Here is an 11,729-nt window from a genome sequence, read left to right as displayed (position 1 = left end):
CAGTGAGCAAGAACATGCACCTAGTGTGTACAATGCATTGATGAATTTAACATAAAATCCACACACATTCCTTTATTATTCACCAATAATTTAAAACATAGAGAATAACAACCTAATCAAAGATGATAAGTCAAACTAACAAGATAAAAAATCTGACAATACGTTAAACTAACAAATCATTCCTAAAAGTTCCCTAACCAGCTAGGACTTATTCACGGATCCTAACATAATGGGTTGAAAATATTGGGCTCGACAGTATCCGAGAGGGGTCAATGGGTTGAAATCACCTGCGAACAGAACAGCATATATGGATTGCTGGTTTTTAAATCACTAGGCTGAACAATTAAAGTGTACCCTGTTTTCGGCCAACTTTTGGATTTAGAAATGTCTTTTTATTTTGAGAATTGGTAAATATTCAAAATCAGTTGAAATGGTGATTGATCAAACCTGAGTGGTTTTTTTTTTTAAAAGTGCTTCGCTGTTAAAGAGGTTCCTTACACTTCACTTGGGTTTTATAAACCTTGAATTAAGCCCTAGTTTCCCTGGGTAATCCTAATCTCTGATACCAAACCTAACTAGGTTGTCTGCTAAAGCATGATCGTGGGATGGACCTCAAAGAATCCTAAGAGGTTTTAGGCTGGGTGCATGTGCAAATCAATGGCCATGGATCCCAAATAATCCACTTTGTTTTACTGAAAATATTATTAAGTACAGTTACATGTGCAAATCCAAGATTGTTTCTTTTGTCACTTCGATCAAATTTCCATACATTTTAATAAGAAATTATCCGACGAGATTGTTTACCTTTGTGTATACAGTCCTTAACCAAAACATTATTCAGAGAGAGAACTTTCGGTCGACGCCAAACACGAGCATGACAACAGATGAAAGCAGTGTTTCATAAAGACATTGGAATCGATCGCCAACTTGATGAGAACAGATAAAAGCAACAGATAAGCATTCTTTAAGAAATCAGAATGGATCACCAACTTGACAAGGTCTCTTCCTGATTCGGCCTGTGCGACTTGGGTTATTTTCAACACAATCTATGTTTAACAAACAAAGTACAATAAACGCGAAACATCGGAAAATCAAGATGACCACATAATTCGTGAAACCAAAATCATGTGACAACAATCCAGAACCGACTTGGGCAATTTTTGAACAGATAGGCAATTTTCAATCATTGGATTATACATCATCCGCCAGAAGACATTTACAAACAATTTATTCATTTCCTTCCTCCCCACAATATAAGAGTACCACCTATACAAAACAAAAGCTTGCAACCCCAAAAAACAAATACAAATCAACAAATAAATACATTAAACACACACAAACCAACAAATAAATTACCTCTAAAGAAAACTAAAATAAACCAGACCTACAACCACGAGTTGAGAAATTTCTAGCACAGCCCAAATCACCGACTCACGAACCCTACAAAGAACAAACAATTAAGCACATACCTAGCTTAAAACATTAAAATAAAATAAAATTTTTTTTAAAAAAATTAAAAAAGCATAAAAAAGAAGAAAGAAACACACAAATAAAAGGTCACATAACAATCTCAGGCTTGTTGATATTAGTCTTGATCTCCTTGTGTGGCAACACCACCCCACCATTACTGTAAACTTCATCCCCCACGTGCACGTCTTCCCCCAAAATTGTCATGTTCTCAACCCTAGCCCACTGCCCCACAGTGGAGTGCCAGCCCACGATACTCCCTGTCACACAAGCATGCCTCTTCACACGTGCTCCCCTCATGACCGTACACCTCGATAGCCTGACTCCACTCTCAACCACGCAGCCGGGGCCCACCGCCACATCGGGGCCAATGAGGCAGCCCTCGCCTATCTGGGCGTTCTCGTCAATTAGCACATTGCCCACTATGTGGACCCCGCATGCGAGCTTCGGGGAGCCAACGTTGCGGAGAGAGTTTAAGTAGAGCCTCAGGCCTGTAAAAATGGCTTAAAAATCAGTTGTCCTCTTCTGAATGTTAGTTTAAAAAACAGTCATAACGGACTTACAAAGGGTAGGGCGATGTCTTAACGGCAGTTGCTGTAATGTATTCATTTTCGTTACAATGCAATTAGAAATATTTGGGATTAGTTGAGGGTCTGTATTTTCACCAAATTCTTTTGGTATTCCCACCTAAAGCGCTACAAAAAAGCTAGAATATCCATCAACTACATGGGTGCATTAATAAAAATTTGGGTGCAAATAGGAACCTCCACGAATATAACAAAACTAACCTATATATTTTAGAAAAAAAAATTTAGGCAAAGAGCGCTATAGTGTATTCAGCCAGGAGTAATCTGTACATGTACTCCCTCAGACACCATGCACTTATTCGCTTAGACAAAAGAATTACTAGGGATGATTTTCTTTGCCTAGAATTTCAGGAGGGATCGCTTTAGAATCAACAAATGAGCATTTCAAAAACCAAAAAAAAATAAATTGAGTTTCTCTATGCTTATATATGGTGATCCAAAACTTAGATTCTCTTCGTTCAATCATAATGCATTAGTCTTTTCACACTAATTTCTTCAAGTATATACAAAGGGTATATAAATACACCTGATCGTATCATCTACTCAACGTCGTACCCATTTTCACCTTTTCGAACTCATGATCATGAGTGTTTTGATGCACTTTTTGAAATTAAATAAAAATGATATTAGTAAAACATTGAATAATTCATCTCTCCAGTATAATTTGATAAAGGAGGCGGTTAGCATGCAGCCAATCAGCATATTGTAGAAATGCGGGCTTGGCAATAAATATATATCTTAAATATAATTGGATACTAATTTTTTGAGAATATATAATCTTTAAATTATGGATCATGAATATGAAAAAAACAAAACTTTTTGAAAACTCGAAATGATAATTACATTAAAAAAACATTTGAACCGTTAGCTACCATTGTTTTTAGATGGACCACCTATTTGCATCCATCTTTAAGATGGAGGCTTTATACCTCTGAACCGCATATTGTAGAAATGCGGTCCAACCCGCATGAAACAATTGCTATTTGATAAATTCCCAATTTTTTCTTATAGTTCCTAGTTTGAGGTTACATCCCATAATTTGGGGTCTTCAAATTTACTAGCTATTTACTCTCTACCTGAGAGAGTAAATGTATCTTATGTATATCATACTCCTTATGAGGGCATATACCAATCATAATTTTCCATGAAAAAGTTTTTTACGATCCATATGATCGTAGACAAGCCATTTTTAAGTGCCATACAGCCGCCAACCAATCAATGAATGGACTGTTATTGAGAGATAATAGGAGTATCCCTGGCTTGGCTCATCTGTTGTCCAAGGGCTCCCAATCTCTCATCACTGTCCATCCATCCATTGTACGGTGATGACACCGACAACCATAACTTTCCGATGGTCGTATGGATCATAGCACACACTTGTCGTTGCGGTGATTCTTACCTGAGAGGTAGTCTCTGGGCTGGCCAATGTCCATCCAAAAGCCCGGGAGAACCATGGCATAGAGCTCCTTGTCGAGGGCAATTTGGGGAAAGATTTGTTTCTCTATAGAGGTGGGCTTGAGAGGGATCCGGTCCAGAACAGAGGGGTTAAGGAGATAGATGCCGGCGTTGATTTTGTTTCCGACAAAAATCTTGGGTTTTTCAACGAAGCGTTCGACTTGGCCTGTCTTCTCATTCATCACCACCACCCCATATTTTGAGGGCTCGTCCACCTATATACACAACAACTCTTGTGCGATTGATTTTATCAAGAGCATCTTTTCCACCTTTCTCATATTTTTTATGCATGCAATTTAGTATGAACCAGTGTTTAAAAAATCGGCTGAGTCTACTCGGATGCAACAAGGTGCTGCAGGAATGGCCACACTAGGCTAGTTCCCATATCTTAGTACCATAACTTGTACAAACTTCGCTGAGTCTGACTCAATTTCGGGAGCCCCTCAAATCATGTGCAAACTATGTTTTTAAACATTTGTCACAACAACGCCTTTTTTTTATTGGGAAAGGTTTCTATACTTCCCCTACAACATACAACTTCTCCTACCATCCAGCCGTTCAATTTTGATCAAGAGGCCACTCACCGTTTGATCTTAGATCCGACGTCTCAAAGTATTTTATTTTTTGTTTTTTTTTATACAAATTGTATGAATATGAAATTTGATACGTGCCATCTTCTCATTGGGGCGCACTTATAAAAAATATTAAAAATAATTTTTCAATAAAATATAATGACCAAAATACCCCTTGAAACTTTCAAGGTATTTTGGTCATTTTATTTTATTGAAAATATTTTTCGTTAGTGCGAGTTTAATAGAGAATTAGTTTTACTAAATTTGGTATTAAAATAGTTTGTAAAAAAAAATTAAAAATAAAACAGTATAAAGATATGATATTGTGATTGGGGCAATCTTAGTCCTCTATTCAGCATGGATCTGGTTTTTATGTGGCCAAGCCTATTAATAAATCTATTTTTGAGATGATTTTTAGACTTAATTTTTAAAGACATGTAATCTCTAAGATGGAGATCATGAATATGAAAAAAAAAAAGTAAATTTTTGATGGAGATCATGAATATGAAAAAATAAGTAAATTTTAAAAATTAAAAATAATTATTGTAATAAGAAAACATTTGGACGGTTAGTCTCTATTGTTTTTAGATGGGACAACTACTTGCACCCATCTTTAAGATGGATGCTTTACACTTTTTGGACCACATATGTGGTCATGCTGTCCAACCCGCAGTAAACAATTTTCAATTAGTAAAAGCCCCCTTAACACTCTTAACATCCCCCAAAAAACTTTTTAAAACAGTAAAAAAAGGGAAAAGTTTCTATGCTTGCCCTACAGCATAGAAATTCTATCCTCCCCCTACCATCTAGCTGCCAAATTTTGATAAAGAGAGCTACTCACCGTTTGATCTTAGATCCGACGTCTCAAAATATTTTATTTTTAGTTTTTTATACAAATTATATGAATATAAAATTTGGTATGTGTCATCTTTTCATTAGGGTGCACCTATAAAAATATTAAAAATAATTTTTTGATTAAATATAATGACCAAAATACCCTTTGAAACTTTCAGGGGTATTTTGGTCATTTTATTTTATTGAAAATATTTTTTTTTACATTTTTTGCTAGTGCGAGTTTAATAGAAGAATAGACATCCAAAATTTGGTGTCAAAATAATTTATAAAAAAAAATTAAAAATAAAATAGTGTAAATACGTGACCTTGTGATTGGGGCAATCTTAACTCTCCATTTCAGAATGGACAATTGGATAAGGGAGAAGATAGAACTTCTATGTTATAGGGGAAGCACAAAAAATTTGCCCCTAAAAAATATCCCAGTATTATATTCTTTTACAACTGCCTCCAAAGTTACAAAAAAATATTTTTTTGGATCAAAATATCCCCATTTGACCCATGTTTATAACTCCTCTTTTTTTTTGTTGTTTTTTTTTTTGTGCACGACCAAAAAATGAATCCGTATTAGTCCGACAAAAAAATGTACTGGATTGACACAAAATGTGTCGGATCGGTTTGACACATCGATTTCATAGTGCTAGTCCGGCAACAGGTCCAAAAAATGAGTCCGATCCAACAACAAAAATGTGCCGGACCAGTCCGGCACATTGATTTCACAATGCCGCTCCAGCATCAGCTCCTTAATCCAGTTCGGGAGAGAGAGAGAGGGGTATTCTAGCCATAAATTTTTTGACCTTTTTACAAGGGAAAGTACAAAACAAAATAGAGTTTTAAAAAGTGGTTTGGCGACGATCTTAAGAAAGTTGAGTCAAGGGGTTTTAGTAATTTTTCCTAAAAAATTCTTTTTTACATATTTAACTAGGATATTGTATTAAATAATAAGAAATTACAATGACGCTAAGGATGCCTCTGGAAAACAACAACAGAATTACCAAAAAATTTCTATTCACTTTATTCTTATGCAGAAACTTAAAAAAATGACCAAAATTTTGAAGGACTCCGGGACCTAGAAGAAAGCGATAGAAAAATATAAAGTAAAAAGGTCCAGTACCTTGGTTACCATAATGGAGGCTTCTTTGCCATGTGCCTTGTGAAAATCGAGCATTTTCTTTAGGGGGAACTCGCTTATAACATCACTGTTGAGGACAAAGAAGGGCTCCCCTGATTCATCAATCAGCTCGTCTCTTGCCAGCGCAAGTGGGCCAGCGGTGCCCAGAGGCTCCTTCTCTTGAGAGCATGTTATCTTTATCCCCAGCTTCGCCTCGAAATCCTTCAAGAAATTTAGCATCACCTGCAACGCCATAACCCAACCCACAAAAAGTGAGCCGGCACACAATACGATGTTTTCCTACTTTGTCCTATTCACCGACAGATGAGAGAGAATTTGGATTCTCATTTGACGAAAGAGAGAGGGCATCTGCATTTGTAGTTGACAGAGACAGATTGATAAGTTGGTGGGGGTGGGAATTGGACCCGGATCCGGACCCGGACTTCACCCCAGACCTGACAACCGGATTGGGTCCTGGTCCAGTCGGGTTTGGGTCTAGGTCCGATAACTTCGGATCCAAATCCGGGTCCCATAATTTTTTTTTAGGCCCGAGTTTAGATCCAATAATTTTTTTTAGACCCAAACCCTGACCAGTTGCCACCACTAATTGGTTTTTGAAAGAGATGGATCGGGAAAATAGATTTGGCTAAAGACATTACTCAAGCAGTATTATGTTCATTTAGTCCCCGGGTAAAATCTCCCCCCTTAGAAATAAGTGTAGTACTCAAAATTTTGGGATATAACCTCCTCAATATATAGATTAACTTCAATAAAATAAATTTGCTAATAGCATCATCTATGCACTTGATAAAATTTTTTTTTGATATTGAATAAAAACTATCCAATTTTTAGATGGTGAGATCTAACATTAGAAAACTCAAATTTCATTTTTTTTTTTTTTCCAGAATAATTATCTAGTGATTCTTAGGTGGTACTTTAAAATTGAAAAAAATCCTCCAAAGTGGGTCTTCTGACCGAGGGAGTATAAGTATGCTAGGGAGCACATCTTACGTGGTCATGATTTATACGTTGATAGATTGCCTAGAACACTTATTTCCTTGAGATCTGATATATGGTATAACTATCAAGGTAACTTCAATGATTTCAAAAAAATGATTACTTCTCTTAGACTTTTGTCATATGGAGAAGAGAAGATTTAAAGAGAGCTACAATTGCACCCAAAAAAACAAAAAAAAGAGAAGATTAAAGAGAAATAGCAAAAGACGGATTTCTTTACGTACCTCAGGTTGATAATTGATGGCCAGAACAACCTCTGTCACCCCAATAGCTTTCAGAGCTTCGATCTAATATAATATAATCAACAAAAAATACACAAAAAATTTCACGTCAATTCTTAGATAATACGAAAATCTCTCTCTCTCTTTCATTGAGTCGTAATTGGGACAACTGCAGAACTTACACAAAAAATAGCACACATTTCTCTTTGAAAAGAGAAAAAATTTGTCTTCAATCAACCAATCCAATAAAGGAAAACTTTGATGCCTAACACAAAATATCTCTCCTTCCAAAATAATTAATATTGTGAGTGATCCACGTGGAGCCAATACAAATTAGTTGGAAAAAAGCTTTGACGTTGACAATTTATCAACATGGGCCTACGAGGAAAAAAACAGACCAAATTTCCCTTTCAAAGGAAAGGAATTTCTCTTTCAAGCAACCACTCAAATAAAGGGAAAAGTTCTCTTCCAATTTAGACCACGAACTTTGCTGGCTCTCATCACAGTGCCTATCATATATCAATCTTTATGATAACAAGGCCTTCGGTGCCAATCTACCTATATTGGTGGCTCTAGGAGATTCTCAGCAACCCTCACAAAACTCTTGGACATTCATTAAAATAATGGCTCTAAATTCCCAGTTCTACTATCAGGGGCCACTCATAAAAAAGATTCACTTTCCAGTTTTGAAACTCGAGTATAATTGAAGCTGAAATTCAATGAAAATTCCGAGCCATGAATCAAGTACCTGATGCAAAATCATGGGTTTATTGGCAAAGTCCACAAGTGGCTTCGGAAGACTGAGTGTTAATGGTCGCAGGCGAGTCCCGAACCCTCCAACGAGTATAAGCGCCTTCATGGTAGATGCTCTCTCCCTCTACCAAGCTGTAGTTAGAAACACAAGCACCTCCAACCTCACAATTGTATTTATCTGCAAAGTACATAGGATGCCAGATAAGCAAACTTCAAGCCATTGATGCATTACATAAAACCTGCCCAAAACTCCAAATCCATGTATATCCAAAGCCCGCATTTACCACACACAGAGAGAGAGAGAGACAGACTTAAAAATGAAGACCCAGAGTGGAAAGCAGTCTGAGGAAACTGCCAAGTGTTAAAGTAGAGAATGATCTGGATCAACATACCAGCTGTGATGTGCAATTCATTAGGGCAAGAATCTTTACAATGTTATTAACATATACTAATGAGCAACCTAACCTTAAACTGATCAGATTACTTATATTAGTCGTTTAGCACAACTCAGCCAAAACTGATCAGTAAAATTCATCAAATGATGAAAATATGGTGAAAGCCATGGAAAATGAGGACAAAAAAAGAAACCAAAGAGCGGATCGATAAATTATCATGATATGCTTGATCACAACAATAAGAAAGGAATATATATATATATATATATATATATATATATATATATATATATATATATATATATATATATATATATATATATATATATGATGCTGTTAACTGTACAATAACAAAGGAATTTTATGATATGTTGAAAAGATCTATATATCCCTGCCAAGTTTTTCGGGGAAAAATTGGACTCTTATTTTCCATTGAAGTCCCCAATTATGAAGAGATTATTTAACAGTCATGTTACAATTTTCCCATTCACAAAAACTTTGTAATTGATTCAAGAAATGAGAATAACAGTCGCATTAACGGAGGCGTAACACGTGACAAACTTGATAGAAATCATCGTAGTTCGCGGCCTAATGTCAAAGATCAAATCTTGAGAATCCACCAGGTGTTGAAAGGAATCAGAATATGATAAAAGAGTATGAATGGAAATAGATGCACATGCTTGGACTGAAGCAATAACTTTTAACTCAAAGATACAAACAGTTAGAAATTTACAGCTGTTTACATGATGGAATCCTAAATACTCTTAAGGGGAAGGAAAAATAAGCAAATTTTTAAAGCTCCAGATGCGTGACTAAGAGATTAATGAAAATAAAAGTCAAAACCAACAATAAATGGAGGCTGAAAAGGAAGGTTTAAACTGAGGATAAGGCTTCTTTTACAGCAACTATACTACGAAAGGGACTCATACAAGCTTACCACTAGTAGAAAAGGAATTTAAACTAGGTTTATTTCTTTTTCACCATGTATTTTTTTGAATCTCCTGGAGAATTTTGTAGCATTCTTGTTACATTGAAGACAAAAGACATACATTATTTTACAGCAATTATACTGGAAAAGAAATAATTTCTCTGGAAAGATTAAAATCTCAAAGGTACAATTGGCCATTCAGTGGGTGGGGGTCATATTGAGAAGAACAATTATTAAGGTCCTTATAGATGACAAAATTCATTCAAGTTTACTATTACTAGATGGAGAGAACTGTAGAAGTTCCTAACAGCTGTTAATTCAATTCATCCTAAATAAAGAACAGAATTAAATTCGTGTCAAGAAACGATACATTCGCATTAATTCACCCTAAATAAAAAAACAAAGTTACAGAAGTAAAAACAGACCACATAAGCTATAACTCATCAGCATAGGTAGAATAAATTGCTTAAATTACAGGGAATTGTAACATTAGCCAAGAAAACCTGAAATAGATTCCGATAAGTGCCAAAAGGGAGTGCAAAAATGCTAAAAAACATGAAAAAAACCCTAATTATTCAAAAATTTCCATTAAATAATTGGATAGAAACTTTTCTTTAACCATAAAGAACTGCATAATTCTTTTCAAAATGTCCCCTAATTGTCCATTAAAGAAGGCAAAAACACCGAAAAATGACTAAAATTCCATATTCATTCCAAAAAAAAAAAAAAACTATGGACAACTGATCTTAAGAGGCATTGCATAATTCCCCCACAATTTAACGCCAATTGTCAAAATGAGAACAAAATTACGCCGCCAAATGTCACAAGAAAAAACCTAGAAAAAACAAAAAAGTTTTGAAATTCAGATCTGAAAAGCAGTGAATAATTGTCCCCCATGTTTTAACTAAATATACAAGAACCGCCAAAACCACACCAACAGGTGTCAAAACCAAGCCAAAACCTCTAAAACCAGAGATTCAGCGCCAGATCAAGTAAAAAAACCCTAAAAATTTAAATGGAACCATCAAAAAAAAGAGGATTCCAAAGACTTCATGGAAATTTACCACGTGTGGGGTAGAGTTCTCGCCGGAAAACCAAGATATCGTCCGAATACTCAAGGGAACAACCACATTCAGCCGAAATTTCACCGAAAAATGGGGTGATTTTTCGGCCCCTGGCTTTCCTGCGAGCCTTTTTGCCGGGAAAGAGAAGAAAACGGAGAGCAACGAATTTAGTGTGCGTTGTGCTGGCGTGGCCCCATCTACTTATACACACGGATTTGAAATTTAATTATTGTGACTTGGATTTATATATTCTACGCGTCCGCGTAGCGCAAGGCTTTACCATTGGCAACGCTCCACCCACGTAAAGAGGGGGACCAAAAGCAAAAGGTCAAATCGGTCTCCTACCTTTATTTATTTATTTTGGTTTTTAGTGCTTTTATTATTCTCTTTTAAATTAGGGTAGTCCACATAAGGAAATGTGTAGGATGAGACTATTTAATTTTGATACATGATCATGACAATTATTATCATTGATGCTTAATGTGATGTTGGGTCGTTGAAGTGGTGTTACTAATTAGGGATAAAGTTTAAAATAAAAAATTTTAATTACGTTTCAATACTGGAGATTTTATATCCAATTGCTATGACTAATTATGACCTACACAAAAAGTGAATAGTTGTATATTATCCCTAAAACATAAAATCTTTTTTTTTGTTGCATTTGGAATGAAAATACTTCCTAATATTTTATATTTTACTTAGGGTCCTATGTTTCTTCAATTTTTTATTTTTTATGAAATACCACCGTATTGTATTTTGAACTATTAGACTGTATTTGTAACATTTTTTTTCTCTAGAAAACTCAATCTGGCACTTGAAGTATTTATCAAAAAAAAAAGATTTCAAGCTTTAAAAATAATATGTATTGTAATACAATTTCCAGACTGACCATTTTTAAGTGTTTATGCTTCTATAAGATCTGTACTATTTTTTTAACTACAAATTTTATAATCAATGGTTGAAATAGATTTTAGAACTATCATGGGGATTTTTCATTCCCAAAGTGTTTCCCGGCTCTACTTTTCTTTCATAAGGCTTGGGCTTTATAGAAATTGCAACAAAGCGGTCCAACAATCCATATGTCGATCTGACTTCCGGTATATTATAGAGAGCTTGGTCTTGTACTCCAAGCGTTGGACCATATTTTCCAAAAAAATAAAAATAAAATACAGTTAGTACTTTTTAGTACCAGACTATAAGGTTATTTTGAAAAAAAATAAAAAATTCAAAAAGAAAGACCCACTAAAAATCGTTTTTAAATTTCGAAAATAAAAAATCGTTTTTATGCTAATTAATATTTAATTTAT

The 11,729-nt window shown here is 35.1% G+C and overlaps 1 protein-coding gene across 1 annotated transcript; it reads right to left on the bottom strand.

Annotated features, from left to right (window-relative positions):
- Positions 1 to 1,157: 1,157 nt before the first annotated feature.
- LOC18436284 (mannose-1-phosphate guanylyltransferase 1) lies at positions 1,158 to 10,596 on the bottom strand. The gene is made up of 6 exons (XM_006846306.4): positions 10,423 to 10,596; positions 8,031 to 8,213; positions 7,286 to 7,348; positions 6,048 to 6,287; positions 3,454 to 3,724; positions 1,158 to 1,958 (listed from the first exon to the last, which is right to left on the bottom strand). Exons 2-6 carry the CDS (start codon positions 8,139 to 8,141, stop codon positions 1,558 to 1,560), a joined length of 1,086 nt encoding a protein of 361 aa, XP_006846369.1. The 5' UTR covers positions 8,142 to 8,213; positions 10,423 to 10,596; the 3' UTR covers positions 1,158 to 1,557.
- Positions 10,597 to 11,729: the final 1,133 nt, after the last annotated feature.

This window comes from Amborella trichopoda, chromosome 8 (assembly GCF_054954075.1).
Source record: "Amborella trichopoda isolate Santa Cruz 75 chromosome 8, AtrichopodaSantaCruz75HAP2 v2.0, whole genome shotgun sequence".
NCBI classification, from domain to species: domain Eukaryota; kingdom Viridiplantae; phylum Streptophyta; class Magnoliopsida; order Amborellales; family Amborellaceae; genus Amborella; species Amborella trichopoda.
Note: the sequence above shows the minus strand (reverse complement) of the source record. Positions and strands in the feature narration are given on the sequence as shown.